This window comes from Cucumis sativus, chromosome 3, assembly GCF_000004075.3.
Source record: "Cucumis sativus cultivar 9930 chromosome 3, Cucumber_9930_V3, whole genome shotgun sequence".
NCBI lineage: Eukaryota > Viridiplantae > Streptophyta > Magnoliopsida > Cucurbitales > Cucurbitaceae > Cucumis > Cucumis sativus.
This window is the reverse complement of record NC_026657.2, coordinates 28026694-28052480: the sequence shown is the minus strand read 5'-3', so window position 1 is coordinate 28052480 and position 25787 is coordinate 28026694. Positions and strand designations below refer to the sequence as shown.

Genomic DNA, 25787 nt, shown 5'->3' with positions numbered 1-25787 from the left:
CATGTTGAAGGATATGCTGAAGAATATTCCCTCGTTTTGTTTATTGACCAAAGTTGTGTATTTATACAAGAGTAATTACCCAAAATAACTAAGCCTACTTTATTTACATTAATATCATTACCCAAATTAACTAAGCCTAATTTATTTACATTAATAATAGCAAAAGAGGAGCCAATTTTCCAAGAAGGTCTTTTGGCTCTTATCTATGTACAAAAAAGGAACACAACGATTATAAAATGTTAGAAGAAGTCAAAACAGAAATAAACAATGAATTTGGTAATACCAAATGGCAGATCATGGAGATAAGAGGTCTTTCAATCATCTTACGTAGGGAAGTTGATGAAAGTAACATTAAACACAGTCTTTAGTCATAAAGTACCAGAAATTTTTTAATTTCAATACTACTAAAATGTAGGGTAGTGATTTCTTCAGTTGCTGGGGTGGAGGGGAGGCTGTCAAAAGAATCTAAACTAGATGATATCTGAATCTTACCACGAAGCTCTCTACATCAGATGAAGAAACTAATTTCTTTTCTATTGTACTATCTTATTCAATGAGTACTATCTTATTGTACTTTTTTTACAAAAAAAAAAAGAAGATAATTTTGTATACTTTAAATTAATAAATAACTTTTTTAATAAAAAAAACTATTTTAAAGGATAAAGCTGGTGAAAAATATTTACAGATCTATAGTATATATAAAAGATTCAATCTGTACAAATTTTTTCTTTCCTATTATACCTTTAGTGTTTCATTTCAGTTTTTGGTTTTATAGTCAATTCATTTTTTATTTTTTTTAATATAATTAATTAAGATAGATGAATGACTTTTATAAATATCTTTTTATTTTAAATTTTGTTGTTTTGTAATATAATTAATTATGGAAGACTAATGGTTTTTCATTTACATTTTTTCAACTTTCATTACTATATAAAGCGCTTCCTTGATTTCTTCTACCAACATCATTGAGTATTTTATTCCATTAGTTTGTTATTCTTTTCCTCTCGATTTTCTCTCCAAAAGTTTAACATTTAGCATGTGAAGATGAAAATTCATTTGAAGAAGATCAAGTGCATATAAAGAGAGAGTAAAGAGACAAATATGCAATTAATTTCTTAACACCCCTAAGTCCTAACCCACTATTTATTACTTGGTTTTTTTCTTATTTTTTTAAGTAACATAGGAAATAGAAGATGATAAAGTGTGTTGGTCACATGAAGCTAACATCTTTAATTTGTATGAATATATATTTCTTTTTTCTATAGTATATATAAAAGCATGGATGAAGAGACATTTTTTATTCCAACTTTGTCATTTCATTATAAGGCAATTTTGTCATTTAAATAAAATATTAATGTAGTTAATTGACAAATTAAATTAATCTTTCAATTTTGTTTTATTAATATGATCGTTAAATCTCATGATGATCTATATTTTATTTTTATGTTATTTAATTTATTAATTTAGGATTTTCTCATTCCAATGTATTTTCCTAAGTGTAAGAAAGAACTCTCCCACTTCTTAAAAGTTTCACTTAGTTCTTAAAAGTTTCACTTAGTTATTTTCTCTTTAATTAATTAATTCTCTTATTTTAAACTTCTCTTTTCCACATCCATTGTTTTCATCTTTCTTTTAACTTTTATTATCTTCCAACTATTCACATTTTCTTTTCTCTTATTAACTCTTCTATATGATCTCTCAACCTTTCAATTTCCTCCTCTTTGAATTTTTTTAGTATAAACATTTTATTATTTTCTTCCATTCAAATTGATCATAAGTCACAACAAAAAACTAAGATATAAAGAAGAAATCAAATTATCATTCTTATGTTATCTTTTTTTTTTTTCATTTTCGTTGTATTTATTTACTTTTGTATACAAATATGTCTGTTTGTATTCCTTCGTGGATGTTTAAATCATGTAATCTTAATTTTTTTTTGTTGGAATGTAAACCTGTGATGTAAATATATGTATGTGTGTATTTTTTTCATAAGATATGTTTGAATCATGTAACCATGAAGATCTTTTTTTTTTTAGAATGTAACAATAGAGAATCTTGAACATTGGAAAATGATACATTATTTGTTCATTTTTTTCATTTAATTATTTTTTGTTTTCTATTAGAGTTGTTTTATTGATAAAACGGTGAGGTGTGGTTAATAGATTTTTATTGTGTTTGAATTATGTAACTTTTATTGGAATCTAATTATTAATTATAGTTAAAGGTAATACAATGTATAAAGGTAGAATCATGAAAGTAGTTTTTTCGATTTTGTCCTAAGAAATTCATTAAAAATAATAAAAACTTTAAATTCAATTTATTTTAGAGTTTTAAAAGTTTTAGAAGTTGAATAGTTTTATCAAGTATTTAATAAAAATGATAACGAATTTATGATTTTACGCTAAATTATAATAAATTTTAGAATTTGAAAAGTTTGAAAATTTCAATAATTTAACAAGACTACTCAACTCTTAAAATTAAATAAACATCACCTTTTGTCCATCCAAGATATGTTTTCATGTTTTATTTGATGAATACAATCTTCTTCCTAATAAGAAATGATATATATTTTTGAAAAAATTTATATTTTTAAAATGAAAGTAACATGTTTTGCAAAAATATATATATATATTATAATTCAAAAAAAATTATTTTTTAATGCATTTTGGATGACGTTTTATCAAACATTTTTTCTTCAATAAACTCATTATACTCATTGGGTTTTAAAAAAGAAAGAAAATCTAACGAATTGGATTGGTTCATATTTTTTTGTTTTAGGACGATGTTGTTTTATATTAATATATAGAGGTATATTTATCTTAATTTTATGAATTTTTTTGGATAATTTTTTTCATTAACTTTTAAAACTAGTTTTCTAGATTTTGAAAAAAAAAACTTTTCATAATGTATTGAGTTCGATAGTTAATCTTAAGAAAATTGCATAGGATAGCATTTTGAGAATATAATATAGCAATTATAGCATATTGTTTTAGAATTTTACAAATATGGCAAAATTTTCACTCATTCATCTTAAATTTGATATTATTCCTAAACTACCCTTTAATAACTCATTTCTCTTCTTTTTAATATCATACTCATTATTTATTTATGCTCCCACTTTTTAAGGCCCTAATCATTTGAATTTGATTACAAATGATTTAGTTTTATTTTTTTACATTAATTTTTTTTTTTACTTTGTCTCAGTTTCGTATGTCATTGTTGTGATATACTTATATTATATGTATTAGTTGGTTAATATACTTACTACGTGATTTTCGTTTTTTCAAATTTTATGCAGCTCATTAGAGTATTATTAAGTATATGAATGATGTAACTCAGTATATCAACAATATATTGTTAAAGCATATTAGTAAAGTGAATCATTATCAAGTTATGAATCAAGTTTGCAAGTGTATATCAATAGTATATCAAGTGTATAAGTAGGACTTCAAGCATATCAAGTGCATTTAATCAATCGATTGTATAAGTGAAGAATACTAAATGTATCTGCAATGTATCGAGTGTATCAAACATATATTAGTAATGTTTCGGTATCGAGTGTATCAAAGAGTATCGGGTGCATCAAGTGTATCAATCAAATGTATTTGGTGTATCAAGGGATGTATTAAGTATATAGTGTATCAAACGTATATTAATAACAATGGCATTTATGACATTTTACCACTTGATGTGTGGACTGGGTTTCGTTTTTGCCATTTTCGTAAATAATAGAATGTGTGTACTATGAACTTAATTATTATAACTTATTTTGCTATTCTTGCAAGTGTCCCCTAATCTTAATTCAACATATAAAAATAATTAAATAAAACTTTTAAATGCTAACATTTTACTTAATTTTAGAACAAAAATTTAAATGAGTGATTCAACCAACTGAAATGCTTCATGGCTGGGTGTTGGACTGTTTTGATAGTTTAATAGAAACAATTTAGGTTGAAGAAATGTACCATCCCAACAATCCACCGATTTAAAAAGTGCTTGAGTCCAATCAAATCCATTCATGAACATCCACATAGTTTTAATATTTGACCATGTTCTTTTTTTCTTTTTCTTCTAACTTTGCCTTTTCATGTAATTTTTTTCGAATATATGACACCTAATTTCGCTCATCAAATTAAATAAGAGAAGATTTTTTTTATGAGCATAAGATTATGAAATTGACACCTAATATACATTTAATAGAATAAAATACTAGAAATTCGATACATTTATTTTGAAAAGATTAGGTATAAAATATGAAATAAAATCATCATAATAAATGCACTTCCATGTGATATTTATTATATTGTAACAAGTTGATTTCTATGTCCACTTGATCTCTGCACTATGCTTTATTTCATGTCCAATTAATGACCCTTTCAAAACCAAAGCCTTCCTCTCTCATTAGTTAATGAAAAGGTCTTCTATTTTACTTTTCTCCCTTTGTGCCTCCATGTATTTATGTTTATTTATAAACAATCTAAATATATTCAATACTATCATACATCATCTTTTAGTCATTTATTTAAGAATAACACTTAACCATGTTTGTAAAATAATAAACATTATAAATATACATAGACTTTTTATATAATAATTAGAATAGTAAAAAATTTAAGTCTAAAAATGTACCAGAGATGTAAAAGGAAAAAAAAAAAAAGTCTGTTTTACCAACATTGCACTCATACCAAAAGTGACTAACCAAAGAAGGTGTACGATTTATCGACCAATTAGCCTTTTAACATATCGTATAACATGGTCGCAAAAGTCATTACAAACTACTTGCAACTTGTTCTCAATATGCGTGTCATCTCTAAATTGCATTTGACTTTTCTTTTTAGTTCGTCTATCTAGGACAAGGTGATTATTAGTCACACGAATGCTTACACTTTAATAAGATTTGTGTTTAGGAAAGCACTTTAACGATCAAAAGAATATTTGTAACGTTTCATGTCTAAGATTATGCTAAAATGTGAGTCAATCTCATCGTGTTCATGCATTTCAACCCATTGTTTTTAATTATAAATCTTTTGTCTAATGTGTTTGAAGATTGTGGGGATTATTTTATTTAATTCATAGGATTATGTAAACTTAAGAAAGTTGGAGGGTTGAATTTTGGAGATATATGGGGAAATTCAACCAATCCCGAGAGACATAGCAAGTTTGGAGAGTTCTCAATACTAGGTAAATTCTTAGAGATGAAATGAGTATTTATAGACTTAACTTTTAAAATTTTAAAACTATATATAAATCAAATAGTTACCAAATCGAACTTTCAATGTTTCTTTTATTCTTTTAAAAACAAAATTGAAAATGAAAAAATGTTTTATTTATTTATAATTTGTCTGTCTAGATTTAACTCGCATTTTGAACTTGTCCATTTGGGACTCGCCAACATTTTAATTATTTAATCTACGCCAAAATTTTAGTTAAACTTTATCTCGTTTTAAATTTAAATTTTATGTTTACTTCAGTTCAATGAAAATGAATCGATGATAATTTTAAAAAATAGAGCTTGTGTGATCTATGTTGTTTGCTTGTGTTTTGTATACATACTCATACATGGAGCCCAAATCCAAATCCATAAATAAAAGTCGCAATCGGACAGACGAGCAGAGGGTAATCAATTTCATTGCACCTGAAACTTGTGTCCAATTGTTACGGTTGCGGTCTGGATAATAACGGTAATAGTAGATTTGACAAAATTCATAGTTTTAGGTAAACACGATCAAATTTACATTTAAAATTTTGGTTTATTACGATTGATTGGCTAACAAAATTTTATTACAATTACCCCAATTTTTTTTAAAAAATTATTTAAAATAAAAACAATAATGCCTTAGCATGTTGGATGAGTTTGATTACACTTAGAAGCAATCATTGGAGCTAGAGTGTTTAATTTGTTGCCAATTTTTGTTTGGTATATACATTCAAAAAGTAATTTAAAAAAAACTTAATCTTAAAACTTATTTAAATCCTTATTACGATCACATCAATTTTTATTTGATGTAATCGGATCAAAATCCGTTTGATATCAAATTATTATAAAATAAAGACTATTAAACACAATTTACTAATATTGAAAGTGTTTGCCATGTATGGTTGACTATTACATAAGTGGCAGTTGGAGTTGATCAACGGATGTAGTCATTGGGCTAGTGGTTCTTGCCAAAATTAGATGTTGGAGGTAGTCTTTGTCGATTGTTGGGTGTAGAGCAGATTATCATAATTGGACAATGGAGATGATCATCGACAAGTGGAGTCATTAACTGAAAACATTGAATGAAGAGGTACTTAATAGTACGAGGTTCTATCTCTCACACCAATTGGCAATGAGAGAGGTAACTCATCTATCTTAAATCTAAATTCTTTTGGTTTTTCCCGGGATTCTCAACATTTCAACAAGTGAGGATGAGAGTTGATTATTCTAAGCCATTATTGAGTTGTAAATAGTGCTACGGTAGCAAATTATGCATTAAAATAACTCTTATCTCCATTTTCTTATAAAATGGTTTTCTTTTAAAAAAAAGAGAAATTTCTAAAAACATAACATTTGATAAAATATTTACACTCCATAGAAAAATAAGTATAATGAATTTTGTCTTTTAGAGTTTTATTCTTTGTCGATTTTTTATTTTTAAAATTTCCCTTTAAAAAATCCTTAAATATTTATTTTCACTTTCACTTTGAGTGGAAATTCCTTGCCGTAAATAACTATACATTATTCTAAAAAAACATTTAACATTTGTTTTATTTAACATGTAATACCATACTTCATGTAACACATATTTTTTTTTAACAAATTGTAATGGTTTTATGGATAGGTGGATATACACAATAACTTTATTTATATTATAAAGATTAAATTTATTTTTTATTTTTAAAAATATTAAAATATTAAAATTATTTATCAAATATAACAAAATCATTTTTTTTTAATATTAGAGTTATATTATTAAACTTTTATACGATTCTCTTTTTAAACTTCACCTAATATCAAAGTAGTTTAACCTAAATGCTAACGGGAGCAATAGTGTAGCAATCAATAAAACACAAATAATTGTCTAAAAATAGAAAGGATTAAATAGACATTTTTAAATAGGATCAATAATTAAAATTATTTACAAAAATATAATAAAATCGGTCAAAAATCTCTATTTCATATATGTTTTTTTTTTCATATGTAAAATAGTTTAATTTTTTTTAATTAATAACATTTTCTTGATTGAAAAAAAAAGGTAAATATGAAATATTTTGTATAAAAAAGCCCCTAAAATAGGGAAGATATTATTTGATATTTGAAACTTTTAATTAAAATAAAAGATATAAAGAATAAAGAATAAATAAAATAATTTATGCGTCAGGTGTGACGATTTCATTGATAATGAATCATTAAAGTGAAGTAAGAAAAAGAAAAAGAAAAAGAAAAAAAAAAAGGTAACAATTTTACTAATAATGTGGTTTCCATTCACCAATAGGAAGAGGGTATTTGGTATATACTCAACGACGTCGTATGATTCTTTCGATACGTCGGCCATTCCGTAATTTTTATCTCGTAATCCTCATAATTGATAAAGGGTCAATCCCCACTATCCTCCTCTCTCCGCCACCGCTTCCTTTCCGATTCCGGCCACCGCTTCTACCTTCTTTACTTCATCCATTTCTTCCTCCTCCGTTCGTCTGGAACTACAGTCTCCAGAATCGACTTGCTTATTTCTGTTCTGTTCCAGTCTCCTGATGGGTGAACTGCGACTTTAGATTGCCCTAATCTTCGTCTGATTGCAGGTTTTTTTCTATTTTGGGTTTGAATTTCTTCCTGGTGGTTTTTAATATTGTTTTTTTATTTATTGTGTTTGGGATCTTTTCTTGGGTCGTTGCTCTAGGTTTCTTCGAAAATTTTAGGTTCTGATTTTCACGGTAGAATTTGGATTTCGTGAAATTTTGGAGAGTTTCTTTTATAGTTTGTGGATAATTAAAGCTAAATTGTCTAACAATGGATAAAATTGAAGCGTGGGGATTAGTTAGGGTATATGGAATTTTTTAGGTTTTCTGTAGTGAAAGAAGTGAACTTCTTCTTTGTTGTTGTTGTTCATTGGCAGGAGGAGTGATGCTTCGATGGGTTTTTTGAATTTGAGATTTGTTTTTAGTTGTGAGGTTAGAATGAAAGGGAGGATTCGGTGTAGATGCTAATGGGAAATAACTCAAGAGAAGATATAATGGACCTGGATTTGAATCAAGAGCCTTTGGACCAATCATATGATTCAGTGTTAGGGTTAGACACTATACTGAATGACCTTGAAACTGCTCATGGACGCATTGAAGAACGCATTCGACAACTTGAAGCCGTTACGACGAGGGCTACACGGCGACAGAGATGGCGACATGCTCCGACTGTTACTGAACCTGCTGAAACTCCAGCAGCTTATGCTCACCTTGAAAGACATGAGACTGTTGATGATAGTGCTGCTGCTCAACAAAGAATACTTCATTCAGAGAAAACTAGTAAAAAGAATGGGCCTCATCTGGTTGCCAAAGCATTGGGGATGGATTCAGAGCCAAAGGCCACTGGAAACAAGATGGGAAGTCTTTTCGATTGTAATATATGCTTGGATGTCGCCAAGGATCCAATATTGACATGTTGTGGTCACTTATTTTGTTGGTCTTGCTTTTATCAGTTATCTTATGTTCATTCAAATGCTAAGGAATGCCCTGAATGTCAAGGTGAAGTAACAGACACAAGCATCATTCCAATCTATGGCCATGGGAATGGTAATCGTGCCCAAAAGTCAAAGCCTAATGATTCTGGTTTGAAGGTTCCTCCCAGGCCACGTGCGCAAAGGATTGAGAGTATGAGGCAGCAAATTTTATTCCGAGGGACATCGTCTTCTATCATTGAAGAAAGGATTCAGCAGATTAGTAACATGATCGGTGCAATGGGGGAGCAATCTCGGTCGCAGAATTTTGATGTTACACATGGAAGGATTGAGAGGACTAATTTGTTGGGCCGGAGGCGTCGTGCCACCCAATATGCCTCCCAAGCATTACCTGTTCCTGAGAACGAGAACAGTCAGCAAAATCGATCCCTTCAAGTTTCTAGATTGCTGCTGCAAGGTGCTGCCTCATTTTCATCTCTCTCATCTGCTTTGAATTCTGCAATGGACTCTGCTGAAAGATTAGTTGAGGACCTTGAGACATACATTCACAATCATAGTGCAGGTAGAAGCCGCCCACACTCTCTTCCTAACAATCTTAACAATGGAGATTCCTTGTCCGGTATCGTTCCAACTGTGCAATCGGATGGTATTGCCCCAGATCCTGTTGGTGGAATCACCTTTCTGGTTCCCCAGTTTGAGTCATCTTCTAGAAGTATGGATATCGCTACAAATATTGAACGTCTAGAAAACCAGACCAGTAATGCTACTGAATTTGATCGAATAATACTCCCATCTCCATCAACCAGAAGGAGGAGTGAGTTACCACGACGGTCAGATGTGGACAACCAAATTTTACAGGAGCGAAGGAGGAGGAGACTGGGATAATTGTATTGATAATGAAGTTCTCATTGTATGCAATATTTATTTACTTCATCACTTTTCTCTTTTTAAGTTATTGAATGATCTTCAACATTGGGGTGATTCTTGCTGGTGTAAATCTCATATAAATAACAGCTCTAAGAAGTTTGATGGTCGATTTTCTGATAAGGTATCGAAGGAGCGATCTTGTTAGCTTTCCAGCTGCAACACACTTCTACAACGTCGCTAGCTGGTTGCTGCAAAAGCACGTGCTGAATTTTTTCCTTCATGGAAGATGCATACTTGATATTGGTAATGCTTCGTCGTCAAATAGCTGTTGATGTAATGGTAAGCTCCTGTAATATATACACACCATGTGCAAGTCCCTCCCCCTGCCCCTCCCCCCAATGAATCAGGCATCCAAAATTTCCTATGGTCTAGATAGATAGATTGTACTGGTGTTGGAAATTACTGAAATCAATATGTAGCTTTTCTTCTGAAATTCTTTCATTGAAGAGAAGAGTTGTGTTTTGAGGAAAAACCTTTGCATTTGCATCTTCCTTGTCGGTTCCTACGAGACTATCATATTAATTTTTGCTTTTATCCTAACCTACTAATGGTTGGGCACCTCTTCATTTGTTACTTCTCTTGAACAATAGGACTAATCAAATCATGTCTACATAGGATTTGGTAATTTCTGCCCTTTGATAATGTTTCTTCAAGAAGTTTCTCCTTTCACATAAGTGTCGCTTATATGCTTACAGGGTGTCAGTCTTGTAGCAATTACTTGAAAGAGAGGGAGAGCAGGAAGGAGGGGAGGTGAAAGTTGAAATTTCTTTCATTTATTTTGTGGATAGATACTTTCACATGTAACTTTACAAAGTTTGTATTGGATCATCTGAAGAATTAACCTTCCTTTTAGTTCTTAGTTAACATCGTTAATTAAATGTTAATGTTTCATGTTTGATTCGTCCTGTCAGTGATGTTAGGTGCATTGTAGTACTGTAGTAATGTAGTTATGGATATTGACTAAAGTTAGAACTTAGAAGTGGAATTGTTTAAATTTAACCATATTCTATAAATATCTAAATTTAGTCATGTATTAAATAGAAGTATAGTTTGTAAGGACAGGTTTTAAAGCTTGTTCGATGGTGTTGTTTCAGTTTCCCGATTCGATTTTTGGCATAGCATCAACCTAAAAAGTTGGAAACGGAAGAGAAGCAATCACTGAGTTTCCCTTCTTTAAACATCTCAATATGCAGTCTTCTAAGTAACACGAGATTAAAAAGGTCAAGAGCACAATTGATGGTGAACATCAATTTGGAAAATTAATTTTCTACAAGCTTTCTTCACATCTAAATATAAATATTGTAAGATAAAGACTATCTCAAGATTAATTGAGGTACGTTTCACATCTAAATATTATAGGATAAGATTAGTTGAGGTACGTGTAAGCGGATTTAGTTGAGGTACGATTCACATCTAAATATTATAGGATAAATATTATAGAATGAAGGCTATGTTAAGATTAGTTGAGGTACGTGTAAGTGGATTATATTGTCATATATTAAAGAAAATGGATTATATTGTCATATATTAAAGAAAAGAGGAAGCATCTTACCCCTTCTCTTTTCTCACTTCTTTACTTCAGGAATTGAATACACGTGCCCTCAATTTTCCCCCTACTTTCTACTAATTATTATTAATATTACTTTAGTTTTGGCTTTTCCCCCAAATATTTACTCATCTTTTATCTTCTATTGGGACAAATTAGGTTTTAGTTATGGGTCTAATGAGTTTTTTCTCAGTGCTGGTCTAATGAATTCTAAGTTTGACAACGGAATCTAATGGTTGCGTTGATTTAGTTTAATGTACTTTGATTAAACTTTGGTTAAAGACAAGTAATTTAAAGAGTGAGATCAATACTTTATTAGATAAATTTAGGTAGATTTTAAAGTGAACCCTTGGGGGTGAGTTAAAAAACACATCAAAGCTGCTAATACTTTGACATTTTTCTTGTACCTACAAATAAAAATTTTCACATGATTAGTTGCAAAACGTGAAAAACAGGTTATTGATACTAGGTTTGTAGTCCAAACCTTTTATTTTCTTAAAAATAGCAATATATATATATATATATATATATATATATATATATATATATATATAAAAGAAGATGTAAAACCTTAAAATACTTACCCTTCATATACATTTGATACGTGTAATGACCTAATTTTTCATAAATAAGCTGAGGTCATTTCTTAATAGAAAACAACATTTTCAGAATTTTAAAACAAAGCAAAGTCTACTTATTTTATTAATAAAAATAAAATAAAGCTATATAAGAAAAAGACATCCACGTAAAAACGACTAAAGAAAATACCTAACTCAGGCCCTATCTAAACCATGAAGATAAACAAATGTTCATAAATTTTTAAAACAATGTTTAGCACCCAAAACATGAAAATCATTAAAAACAAGAAAATAATGGAAACATGAACATAGTTTCACATATGACATGCTACGGGTTTTTGTTGCTCGACAACCTACTTTTTCTTTTATCTATGTGCTTGAAAAATTAAACACAGAAATGTTGATTATATAAATGTACCAAACAACCCATATTAATTTTGAATGAGAAGCTCAATTTCGTGAAACTAAATATAAATGTTCAAAGAACAAAAGGTATTTTTGGTAATCTTAGCATTGTTTTTATTTTGAATTTTTAAAACAAAACAAAAAATCTTAGTGATAAGTTCATCTAGATTGCTCAAGAAAAACAAAAATAGAAGTTTTTTGCATTACTTTTAAAATATAAAACTAAAGCTGCATCATTTTTTTTTTTTTTTTTTGACAATTTTCCCAATCTGTACGAAAATTTATTGAATAATAATGAGTGAAGAAATTTATTTTTGATTAGAGGTAAGGTGAAAAAAGCATAGGTTTGTGACATTTCATATGCAAAGGATATATCTTCCATAACTTTTTAAGAAGAGGGGGGCCTCATTAATTCTTTTTTTAAAAAAAAACTCAAATAGCCCAATTTTGTCCATTTTTGCTTTTCTTTTTCTTAAATCTCAAAACTTATAGTACAATATTCCCCATTTATGTCAATTGTATTCCTGGTTTTGGGGTTACATCATATTGATAGATTAAACAATGGAGCTGACTCATTCACTTGCAAAAAAAAAAAGGTCCTAGTTATGCACTACTACAAGTTTGACCTTATTTGATATGCAAAACACGTAAAGAAATGTCTATCTTGATGGTCTTTGCCCATCAAACTGGCGGACATCAAGAAAACTTGGTCAAAACATGTCATAAAAAAACTCTTTGTTTTTATGGTATTGACTATCAAGAAAGGAAACTTCGATGTTTTTTGCCCATCAAGGAAATTGAAAACTCATAATAAAAATCGTTTTCTTGATAGTCAAAACATGCCATAAAAAACCCTTTTTTGATGGCCAATAACTTTTTTGATGGTCAATGATGATATTGACCATAAAAAAAATGAAACTTTGATGTTTTTTGCCTATCAAAGAAACTGAAAAAGTTCATCAAGAAAATCGTTTTCTTTCTTGATGGCCAAAACATGTTCTTTTTTCCAATTTTTGATTTCCATATTTCCTTTGGGATTGATTCTTGTACTAAGAATTGTAAACAACTTCTACAACTTTTTTTGTAAAGGTACATACAGTTGAGATAAGCTTATGTTGGTCAACTTCTACAACTTCTACAAATTTTAAAAACTCTAAATTACAAATTTTCAATTTAATTCATTAAAGTTGAACACAATAACTAATTTAGTTTGGATAAAATCACTTATTTCAATCTAATTATAACTATAATAGTTAACTTTTAAAAAAGTAATAATGTAGTATTGATGAATAAAAAGTAATAATCAGAAAAGTTTAGTAAAGATTTAAGAATATTATCGATGATTATTGTATTTTCTGAGTATGTTAACAAGGGTTCAATTTTGTACTTCCGGGAATATAGTTTTTCTTGATGGACAATGCTCATTCTGATACCATATTTCTTGATGAGCCTTGTCCATGATTTTATCCTAAACCCAAAATTATAATTTGTTTTCTTGATGAACAATACCCATCAAAATATCATTTTTCTTGATGCACTTGCCCATGATTTTTTTCTTTTATCTTTGTCTTTGTTTATTAAGAAGCCTTAGACCCATCAAGAAATGCAAAACAAATATATTAATCTTTTTTTTATGATGACCATTGTAAATCAAGAAAATTCATCCCTTGATGGGTCTCATCCATTAATAAAACTTAACTAACTTGATGAACATTGCCAGTAAACTAATATATTATTCTTGATGTTTATTGTGCATTGAGAAATAATTTTTTTGACGTTTGTGAATCATCAACAAAATTAAGGGAACTTTGTCTATCAAAAATTCACATTTTTGTACATTTTTTGTATTTTTTCAACAAAATAATGAGACATTTCTTGACGTACATGACTGTCAAGAAAATAAAAATATTGTATTAAGAAAAATATATTTCTTAATGGTGCTTTACCATGACCATCAAGCAATCAAAATTTCCATGCGTAAAGAAAGACCAAATTTGTGGTAGTGATGAGTCTACTTCTTGGTTTAATCATTTTCGTGGTTGGTTGACATGTTGTTACATTGGATTTTGCTTCTTTAGCTAGTAGCCCATGTGGCATGAGTTTTTTCGGAATGCATTTGCTTTTTGTTAAAAAAAATCTAAGCTTAATTGATTTTATGTCACAACATCATACAAAACCAGTTATAGAGCTTTTGACCAGTTTTTGTTACTTGAATTCCAAAATTAAGTCATAGCATCATATGAAACCAGTTATAGAGCTTTTGATCGGTTTTTGTTACTTGAATTCCAAAATTGATAGCTAATTGTAGTTTATTGGCCCTTGAAAATGTGATTTATTCTAAAGGTAACACGAGGATGTCCTAGTTCTTATATTGCTATTGAATTAAGATAAATCATTTAGAGATTAAAATTAATAAATCATGAGATTCAAAACATATATAAATCTTTATATATGTGGAACTATATTGAAGAGTATCGAGGGAATAAAAGAAATATCAATTTGTTGGTTGGGAGTGTGGTTCCACGATATGGTTCGATATTGTCCATTTTCAATATACATCCTCATGACTTTGTTTTTGGTACCATTCCAAAAGAGCTCATACCAATGGAGATAGTACATTGTTCTCCCTTATATACCCAAGATTATTCTTTTATCTAAAAAATGTGGGACTTTGGTCACATTTACAATCAAACAGGTCATTCTCACACCCATACAAATCAAAAGACAATCTTTCGCGAACATGAATTTATAATACACTTAAGATTAAGATTAAGTTACATAGGTCGTCATCCTAATGAAACAAAAACTTAACTAGTTAACAAAGCTACATCTAGTAGTTATTATTCGTGGTTTGGTCTTATGCAAACTCATTGCATAGAATATAATATCCTCCCTCGTATGTCACCTACACAATAACATATTGGATATTGCATTTGTATCAAATACAAAATGAGTCGTATTCAAAATTTTACCAAGATAAGGTACTCGGTTTTATTTGTATACTATAGACTCTTTTGAGCTGCATCTCAAATACTGATTCATGTATGTCTTTTACATACTATTCAAGACTCATCAAACACCTTAGGAAATTAGTTTATTGAATTTAGGTTATAAGACAAAACTAATAATATAATCAATAGCGTTTTATTGAAATTATAATAATTATATTACTTTATTAATAGCGGTCAACCGATTACATATTTACTATCTACTAGTTTTAGGACATAAAATCTAACCTACACAACTATATAAACATATATAAATATATTTATTTACCTTTGTAAACAGTTGATTATGTACTCTCATAATATACCAAATTAACATTCACATTTACTGAGTTTAGTAAATTTGAGATTAGTAAACGAATTAGATTTTTTCTTTTTAAATCTTGGATCCCTGAAGAGTGCAAATCATTTTTAAATATTTATTGTATCAAAATTTTGAATTTTAAATTTTAAAGTGCAAAATTATACTATATAAATACGTGTATATTAAAAAAATATAGATTGTGATACTATAAACTCAATTTTTAAAAAAAATTAAAATATGTATTATGTAAAATATCATAAAACTCTATAATATTTACAAAAGAATAATTATAAAACAAGTTAACATAAAACGTATTATAAATAAATTAACAATAATTTATCATCAATCAACCAACATTTAGTGAGTAATTACACATAGTTTTATGATTTATAAATTACTACCAAACACATTTTAAACTTTTGTTTAAATTAGGAACCAAATCTGTTAACATTTATAAAAGACTGTTTTGAAATATATATTATTTTGGTTGAATCTCTTATTTTCAAATTTTGATTTTGAGATTTCGTACCTAAACAGAGTCGTGAATCATTGGTGTAAGGATGGTTTTTTCTAGTGATGAAGAGGTTTTAGTTGAAACTAAGAAAGATGAAAGAAGATGGGTTTACAAATTACACAGCCAAGTGAATATATCCCATCAAGAAAGTGATAAAACAAAGTGCATGGGGATGAGAAATACCCTCCAATTATTGGCATCAACAACCCTAAACACACTCTCTCTTTTAAGGCTCCTGTCCCTATCTCCTTATTTCCCCTATTCCCTTTGATCTTACAACCATCTTTTTACCCTTCTATTACGCTGTTTTTAACTTTAGTAATTAGGGTTACGTTTTTATACCATGTGATATTAATTAGTAACCAAAATCTAGGATCGTTTCCTAATTGTTTTTGAGATTATATGTTTATGATTTATCTCTCTCCATCACTTTTGTTTTATCTCTATACTATATATTAATCTTATCTACTATAGTTTACAAACCAAATGAAGGTTATACATATGCACTCAAAAGTCTTCATAATAAAGCTTTAATTTGGTTGTTAATTCAAATTTGTCTTAATTTGAATTACTTGAAATGAATTGGATGTTTTTTTAAAGGTCTACCTTCAAGCAAAAAAAGTTATAAGTACATTTATTTGGATTTTGTTTTGGTTTTAAAAGATCATAAAGAGCGACAAAAATTGGAAGAATGCGATATTTCATGAATTAGGACTCGAGCATTACACAAACTTACACTAAAAAAGAAGAAAAAAAAGCATTAAAATTAGAATGACATACGATAAAAGATGTAGGATGATGGAAAGCATCCAATCACAATTTTAGAAATGGTGAAGGAGTGAAACCATCCTTGAAATCCAACGATCAATTCGATTATTGTGTTGGGTTTGTGTGTAGATAAAGGCAATGAAGAATGGAAAAGGTTTTTTGGGGTTTTGGGATAATGCAAAAAAGTTTTTGGAGGCTCAAAGAAATCTGGTGGATTTGACCACTGCCTGCCCTTAGGGAAACTGACCCACCATTATTTTTAATACTAAGAAAATCACTTTTTTTTAAAAAAAAAAATAAATAAACCAAAATTACTTTCACATTTTCAAACTAATCACTGCTCCAACTAATCATTGCCACGTGTGTAATTGGCTTTATGTGAATTGTTGGGTCCTTAATTAACCCTCTAATCACTCTCTACAACAAAACCCACTTTCAAATTTCCATAATACCCCTTTTTTATTAGTTTTTAATATCTTCTTAATCATTTGTTCAAACTCAATTTTTCAAACTTTGTTTCTCAATCTACTTTTAAATACATTGAGATGCTTATTTAAATTCAAGCTTTTGAGTCCTCCATCAACTGAAACTCAATAAATATTATTACTCACAATCCAAACCAACAAAAGCTCCCAAATTCAACTTTTTTTAAAAAATCTAATTTTCTATAGATTAAATTTAAACTCAAATAAAAAAATTATAATTCTAAAACAAAAATGACATCCGTATCACTAATTCTGAATAACTCACAATTTGTCACATAATTTACCAAATTAACTACAAAAAATATAAATAATTAAATTTGAGACTAATTAAAATTTGACATAAATTAAAGATATAAATTGAACAATTTTGATGATGTCGTGTTTTTTCATCATGAATGTTTGATCAAGTTAGTCATTTTAGTCCAATTAAATATTATTTATATGTGCTAAAGCTCAATTGAACTTAATTTAGCTCAAATGCTAAATATAACAAAAGTGTATGTTGTTGAGTCCATGACTCTAATTCATAAACCAAGTGACTAACAAAGCACAAGCTTATAAAGTCCACTAGATTACTAGTAGTTCTTCTTAGACATCATTTCTTTGCTCTAGAAGGTCTAGAGAGACAACCACCCTCGAAGGTTGAAGTTCAGTTTTAAAAAACATAAGTTGTTTCGTTTTCTCAAATCAAGCGTAAATATTCAATCAAGAGAAAATCAAAGAATCAAATATTAGAAACAAACCATGTCGCATTATAATAAACATCAATACAAGTTCAATTCCACAAAACAGATTTCTCCTAAAACCTTATACCAACATCAAAATATCCAAATATTGCTTGATGCTTTTGTTGATCTTTAACTACAACAACTAACATTATTATTATCCCATTTTAAATTGTACATAGATCCAAATGAAACTTTGAAAACAATTTGTTTTAAATAAATATATACATGAATTATACACTCTTATTCTATGTGGGAATGGACAGAGAACCACCATTCCTTGTGGCATTGGATACCTTTAGCTTGGTTTTGTATATTTTAATTATATGAGTTCTCCAATATTTGATTTTTTTTCTTTGGAAAGGCAACTCAATACAAATTTTACAACCAAATAACCCCATTTCCATAAAGTAGAAGGTAAATATAGTTTTTATTTTATTTTATAAAAAGCACATAATTTTCCATTATAATTTGGTTCCTAAATCTAATTTCTAAAGAAAAAAATTATAATTATTTGCTATAGCTTAATAAAGGAAGATTTTGTAAACAAAAAAAACTATTTAAAAAATATAATATAATATATCAACTCTCTCCTATATTTGTAAATAGTTTCAATCTTTTTTCTTAAATTATACCTTAAAAACTAGTAGCTATGGATATCAAACTACACGGATTATTATCAAAACCATTAGATCAAATTTTTAATTAATGGTCTAAATTTGTAGGTTTTCTAAATTAGAAGGACCAAAATCATTTTTTTTAATTAATAAATTTTGAACTTTAGAAAGGTTATGTGAATTAATTGACAGAAGAGAAAAATAATAGCTATTTTTTTCTTATTGAATTTGATTTGTTTTGGAAGGAAAGATTTTAGTGTCTCCTGTTGATGATTACAAAGAGTGATATGACCGAAGAAAACTATGTAATTAAGTATTAATAATAAAAGATTGTGATAACATCTCATCAACACTTATTATTATTATGAAATAAATATCGAAAGTTACCAAAATGATTTGAATTTGGTAAAAAGAAAAAGTAAGAAAGACTAAATTATTTGTAATGATGCTTTGTTACTCGATGTAATGATAATGCACGACCACACGTATTACTTATTATTGAGATTCTAAATTTTTTTCAAGATAACATTATTAAATTTTATTTAAAACATTTTTTAAATATAAGAAAATAATTCAAAATATTATAAATTTTTAGATCTATTATTTAAAAAAAAAACTAATTTTATATGGTATTTACCTTTTAAGTTTAAAAGTACAATAACTCCATTTTTATTTATTTGCATAGAAATATAAATAAATATTTTTGAATTGGGACTCCAAGAAAATGTATATACCTATTTTATTTTAGGATACGGAGAGATCAAATTCGTACTTTAAACCTAATTTAATCTAAAAAAAGCTAACATATAGATTTATTATTATATACGTGGCTTCAAATAATTTAACCATCTAATTTTGAAAGAATTCTTATCGAGGACAATTTTTTAGTGTTATTCTTTCACTAGAGAAGTCTAAAATTACTTGTTAAATTCAAATGGTCTAATAAAGTTAGAATATTTTTACGTGTATCATATTAGGCATCATCTATAAACTTAAATAATAATTTTTTAAAAATAAGAAAATTAGCTTTAGTTGGAACAATATAATTTCAAATGCTCCTTTATAACGACATTAATATTTTGTGTATTAATTAGTGAAAGTTGTGTCATTAATATTTTATGTATTAATTAGAAAAATTAAAGTGAATTAGTTCGAGATTATTGTATGGTTGCATTTTTGTCAAAATTATTGTGTGAAAATGTAGAAAAAAAGATGGACTTTTATTTTTAAGGGATCACACTACCATCAAGATAATTAAAAGTTTAATATGACTTTTTAAATATAGTAAAATTTTTAATATCTTCTAATACGAATTTAAAAGAGAAAAGTACGAATAAATGAGAGAATTGATTATAGACCGAACTATGGGAGATGAATGCATTAGTTTCAAATCAACACCACAAAATATTGTGGTTAAGATGGAAACCATACTATTGTAGATTTCAATGAAGCCATTTAGGATGACCATTAAGATAGGTGGTACCTTAAAGTGGAGTGAGCACACTTTGATTCAAGGCATTATGCTACTGCCCATAAATGGGAAAATTATCTTAATGTGTCGAACTTGGACCTGAAGACTTAATTAAGGGATGGGTAAAACTGTTGATTAAACCCTAATTACTATAACACTATTTTATAAGCTATTCAGCTGTTAAACTTAGTCCAACGCATTTCATTAAACTCGAATTTGATAATAATTAAATATATAGAAAATATTTTTAAAATCCACAAAAAAAATTTAGGTAATTTAAATATGAAATTATATAGGATAGGAATTTGAAGACTATTGGGACAATGAAGAAGCATAATGATGGAAGGAATGTAATTATGTAAACATCAACAGGGACAAAATAATGCATATGAGAGCCACAATCATCACATTTCATGAAAATTTCCCATGTTCTTACAAAATTTACTTTCAAAATAATTCAAAATTTAAAAGACATTTGAATTATGAAGCTTTCCACACACACACATACACACATATATATATTATTCCACTTGATTTATGGGCATGGGTGATGGATAGCTTCAATCATTGTTCATTATACATCAATGTAGCACTCTTCATTAAACCCCTTTTTTACTATAATAATAATTATTAATACATCACATAAAATTGACATTTTTTTAAAAAAATTTATAAATCAATAAAATGATTTTTAATTATCTTCCGTATCCAATACAAAATACAATATGACACAAGCTATCAATATTGAAAAATTATACTGCAGTAAAAATGTATTTTAATTTAGAGATCATGATATTTAACTAGTTAAAATATATATGACTATTATGATGTTAGAATTTTTTTAATCCATATGTTTTAAACGTTATTTTGAGTGGTCAACCTTTAATAAATATTGAACAAAACATCGTTCCCTAATCCTCCATATACTAGATTTATTAAATTTAGTTAATATCTAATTAATACGGCCTACCTCAGATTATTTTCTACCCTAAAGCTTGAATGACCACCACATAACAATAAATGATTGGATCTTATATGGAATTCATTGAAGAGATGAAATTAGAAAGTTGAAAACTTTATTCCCATACAAAATAAAATGATGATATAATTTCTCCATAACATTTTTTTTTTCTTTTTCTATAATATTTTAAGTGTTTTTCTGAAAAATGGTCTAAAATATTAAAATAAACGGAATATTAACCCTTCATAATAAATTTTTGTTTTTCTAGCACAAATAATTTGTCTTTTTATTATTATTGAAAACCTTTTTTATCTTTTTTTTTTTTTTTTTGTGGTGTGATTGATGGGTGTAGTCAATACATCCAAATATAAAATGAAAAAGAAAAAAGAAGAAGAAAAATATAAAATTTCTCTTTCTCATGATATAATAAAAAGTTATGCAGTTCTGTGTCTCAAGTCTATATAAATTTGGATTGATCCATTTTAGAATAGTATTTTGTTAATGTGTTGGATGTTGAATAATAATGGAGTTGGATTTGAGATTAGGAAATGATCCTTCTCCTTCTTCACATCCAACACCCCTTCGTTTTTCCCTTTCTTTTCCCTCCATTGATCTTCAACATCAAGCTCACAATCACATTCACCAAAACCACCTCCTTCTCCACTCTCTTAATTCTCCTCCACCACCCTCCGCCCCCGCCTCTCGCCCATCTTCTCCAACCGGTACGACCTACTTCTTACTACGATGGAAACTCTTTTTTTTCTTCCTTTTTATTAATCTCACTTTGAATAAATACTACACGACATGTATTTTTGGGTTTTATTCATCTTTGATCTTTTTTTTTTTTAAATTTAATGGATCTGATAACATATTAGATAACACAGAGGTTTCATATATCTCAAAATAGTTCATCTATTTTTAAAGAGTGTAAGTTAGGTTGTTGATTGTATATTGAAAGCAAATATTTGATGGGTGTATTTTGTTTATGACAAGTAATTAGAAGGATCAGGAGGAGGAGTTTTTACGGAGGTGATTAGCGGAGCGTCGGCTGATGGGGGAGGAGAAATAGGTGGAAGATCGTCAAAGGGAATAGTTTGGTCAATAGGAAAGAATAATAGAGAAGAAGAAAGAAAAGGGAAAAGTGAGAATGAATTGGAAGAAGAAGAAGAACAGGAAGAAATGGATATGAATATGATTAGCAGTGGAAGAAAAAAACTGAGGCTTTCAAGACAACAATCAGCATTTCTTGAAGAAAGCTTCAAAGAACACCACACCCTTTACCCTGTAACTCTCTCTCTCACTTCTCCTATTTCAGTTTATGATTTCAGAATATTCTTTAATTTTTAAACTTCTTCCTTTTCTTAATTTATTTTTACCATTGTAAAATGTTAATTTATGTTAGTGTGAAAAGATTTTGCAATGATAAACTCAACAAAATTGCCTTATTTTAAAAAAATGTTTTCAGAAAATTAATCGTTTTCTCTCTCACAATTTTGATTAAGAATCCGAGTATATCTTCGAGTGCTGTGGCAATTATTTTGTGAAATTTATGAGAAAAAATAAACATTAATTTTGAACTCTAAAATGTTATAAAATCATCCACTTAAATGATAAATTCGTAGTTATTTTTGAAAATATTGATTGACTTAGAATTTGATCAAAAATTTGAGTGTCAAGATTTACGAATTTCGAAAAATAAGTGATTATTTTCACGATAAACTAGGATAAGTTTTCTTTAACTTTGCTCACTCTTGATTTTTTTATAAAAAAATTGTTCCTTTAAAGTAACAATGTTATGTTTGTTATTTAATAAAAAATGTTTAAAAACTAATGTGTGTAGGAGTAAAAATTCATGATGATGTTATACAAAATTGAGACCTAAAGAGTATATGGTGGTGAGCTTAATGAAACTATCCAACCTGCTACTATATCCATTTTAAGTCTCAATTTTTAACGTACACTTTGTTTAATTAAAAGTAATTGATGAGATTAAAATTGCAGAAGCAAAAGCTAGAAGTTGCAAGAAGGTTGAATCTTCGTCCTCGTCAAGTAGAAGTTTGGTTTCAAAACAGACGAGCAAGGTATAAATAACTCCACCAACCTATACTCACTCTTAATTTCATGTTTTATTTCTTCCTGGCTAAAAAAGTTTAATAAGCTTGACTAACATCGATATGTATCGAGTCTTCCACAACTATTTTTCTTTCGGATAATTGTTGAAACATATAACACTTTTAACTGATTTCTATCACACAAACGATCCATCAATTTGATATATTTACTGTGGAATCTTTGCTAGGATGAACACCGAGAAAAACCCTGAATAAATTTGAAATTCTTGAATAATTTATACTTATTATTTGTTGTTTCTGGGTGTTGATTCTTGCTAAGATTTGGACAGAAATAATAAAGTTGACAGTTTTTTGTTTTATTTGTGTTGTTTTCTTATTAGGATTTATGTTTTATATTTGACACAGAACGAAGTTGAAACAAAATGAAGTAGAATGTGAATACTTGAAGAAATGTTGTGCAACACTTACTCAACAAAACACAAAGCTTCAAAAGGAACTTCAGGATTTGAAAGCTCTAAAAACTACTCATTCTCTGTTCATCAACTCTCCCCCTACCACTCTCACCTTGTGCGCATCTTGTGAACGCGCTGTCGCAACCCCAGTCTCCCGCTGAACAACAATACTCCATCCCCCTCCCCTTCCCCCTCTTCCATTTTCACTATTTAATTCATTGCTATCCCACTATCAATTTTTTTCCATATTATAATTTCTCTAAGCTCTAAATTAATCCTAAGGAAAGGAAGGTTTAATTCTTTCTTTTCTCCACCGTTGATGACATTATTTGAAAAATATTTAATGTTATCTTAAACATCACCATCTTTATCCATTTTTAATTTATGGCAAATTTTGTTAGAAGAGTGATCAAAACTGATGCACCCAAGTCAGTTTTTCAACCAGGGTTAATTACGAGTTTTTCTTTTAGAACAAAATTATTAGATATTTTTTAGTTTAATGTCAAGGGAGAAAAAGAAATTGTAATCTTTTCTAAGAGACTTTTACCTTCCCACGTCAGGTGGCCATGTTTGTTTCCCTATGAGCCCTGGGAAAGTTAATAAGAAAGGTTAGCAAACCAACCCAGTTCGAGTAAACCAATCCCATTCCTCCAAAGATTTGTAAAATCCATCTTATCAAAGATATCGTTAATAATTAATATTCTCACTTTGGATGTCTTCTACGTTTTTTAAAACGTCAAGAATAGTAATATTTGACAACGTAAAAACGTCCAGAGAGTTCTTCTCACACAATCTTTCAAAAACTACCTGCAAGCTTTCCTTTAGACGATTGAGAGGCTAAAAGAGACATGAATAAGCGAATTTCCGATGAATGCTTTTTTACGATAACTATATTTCTTTTTTGTTCCTATTAGGGGTGACAATATTGATCTAAGTCAATTTTACAACTAAACCAATTATGATTGATTTAATAAATGTTCAAATCGACTCCGACTATGAAAAATATAAATGGGTTGTTAATCAATCAATTGATCAAACTTGATTTAAACCTTTGACTTTTTTATTTGGAGTTTTAATTTTTTTTGTGAAAATGTATTTAGTAAAAAGTAATTTGAAAACTAAATTAACCATTTATATAAACATGGACAGCTACACCGATGTGTTTCTTTGTAATTTATCTATATTTTACATGTTTTTTTCCTAATGTAATACCAAAATTGGAAAACGAAAAAAGAAATTGAGATAATCAAGTATTTTTAAACCAATACTATTATAGGAAGGTAATATGATATTGAAGTTCACACAAATTTAGTCTTAATTTTATGATCTCAAACATTTACATTATACTTATAACTCGAGAGAAGTAATATTATGAGCAGAAGAGAAAACATATATCCAAGAACGCTAATATTGATATGGATTGTAGAATCAAAAGTGTGTAAGAGAGAGAAAGATGGGAGAAACATTTGATTTCAAAGTTGTTGTTGATTATGTCACAATGATACGAATAAAATAGGCATAATCCATATACATTACTACAAAAAAAAAATCTTTCTTGATGGTTGACGTTTGGCCTTAAGAATATGAGAAAAGTGACGTTTTGGGAAAAGATTATTAGGTTTTCCATAATTCTTCATTTTTCTCTTTTTCACTATTCCACTCATTCTCACTCCATTTCCAATTTTCTCTTAAACATATACTATCATAAAACTACTATCATAATTCATCTACTAAAACTAAAACTTAGCTGGAGATTAATCAAAATCATATGATAACATAAACTAAAGAAAATATTAGAAGGTGACAATATCTGCTACAATTTCCAAGTAATGTACTCTTAGAATTTCATCATTTTGCCCCTTTGAGAACATGCAATTGATGCAAAGGGTACCATATATGATTCATGGTTAATAATGTATTGTCAGATAGTGCGAACAATTGTTCACGGTACACATGGCCCTACTTATTCTGTTATTTTCTTGCTAAACCTTGAAAGAATGGAACATTTTTGCTATGCCATTTCAATGAAAATAAAAAAAAAATCTCTCCAAATTTAGATTATTTGTCTTAAAAAGTGCAATTCGTGATAGGAAAAACCATTCTAATGTACTCTTCTTTTTTCTAAGTTCAATTATTACCATGATTACAAGATTCAACCAATCTTTAAGAAGGCAATTAATACATTTATTGATAAGCTTCTTCAATGGAATACACATATTTTTTTTGTTTGGTTTTCTAAAACAAAATATAAGTTTTAAAAAGTAAAATTATTATAAAACTTATCCACTTTATTCTATCCATTTTTT

General features: G+C 28.4%; 2 protein-coding genes across 6 annotated transcripts; both read left to right on the top strand.

The window, feature by feature from the left end:
- The first annotated feature begins 7530 nt into the window (after window positions 1-7530).
- On the top strand, window positions 7531-10488 carry LOC101212429 (hypothetical protein). Of its 4 annotated transcripts, none has more exons than XM_031882771.1 (3): window positions 7531-7782; window positions 8097-9108; window positions 9214-10138. In XM_031882771.1, the coding sequence occupies exons 2-3, from the start codon at window positions 8181-8183 to the stop codon at window positions 9534-9536; spliced, it is 1251 nt and encodes a 416-aa protein (XP_031738631.1). In that variant the 5' UTR covers window positions 7531-7782; window positions 8097-8180; the 3' UTR covers window positions 9537-10138. The 4 variants fall into 4 exon arrangements, 3 of the variants coding, with proteins under 3 accessions (XP_031738631.1, XP_011651801.1, XP_004151085.1); XR_004215353.1 differs by adding an exon at window positions 10274-10488 and having other exon boundaries at window positions 7534-7782; window positions 8097-9857; XM_011653499.2 differs by having other exon boundaries at window positions 7534-7782; window positions 8097-9561; window positions 9700-10142.
- Window positions 10489-21379: 10891 nt separating this feature from the next.
- On the top strand, window positions 21380-23881 carry LOC101208907 (homeobox-leucine zipper protein HOX27). Of its 2 annotated transcripts, none has more exons than XM_031881898.1 (4): window positions 21380-21679; window positions 21958-22241; window positions 22959-23038; window positions 23410-23551. In XM_031881898.1, exons 1-4 carry the CDS (start codon window positions 21481-21483, stop codon window positions 23453-23455), a joined length of 609 nt encoding a protein of 202 aa, XP_031737758.1. In that variant the 5' UTR covers window positions 21380-21480; the 3' UTR covers window positions 23456-23551. The 2 variants fall into 2 exon arrangements, with proteins under 2 accessions (XP_031737758.1, XP_004149612.1); XM_004149564.3 differs by having other exon boundaries at window positions 21387-21679; window positions 23435-23881.
- Window positions 23882-25787: the final 1906 nt, after the last annotated feature.

Bases quoted from the DNA above. Each gene is read 5' to 3' on its own strand.
- LOC101212429 (XM_011653499.2), top strand. From the start codon at position 8,181: ATGCTAATGGGAAATAACTCAAGAGAAGATATAATGGACCTGGATTTG.
- LOC101208907 (XM_004149564.3), top strand. From the start codon at position 21,481: ATGGAGTTGGATTTGAGATTAGGAAATGATCCTTCTCCTTCTTCACAT. The intron at 22,242-22,958 runs GTAACTCTCTCT...TTAAAATTGCAG, and splicing joins AACACCACACCCTTTACCCT to AAGCAAAAGCTAGAAGTTGC. The intron at 23,039-23,434 runs GTATAAATAACT...TATTTGACACAG, and splicing joins TTTCAAAACAGACGAGCAAG to AACGAAGTTGAAACAAAATG.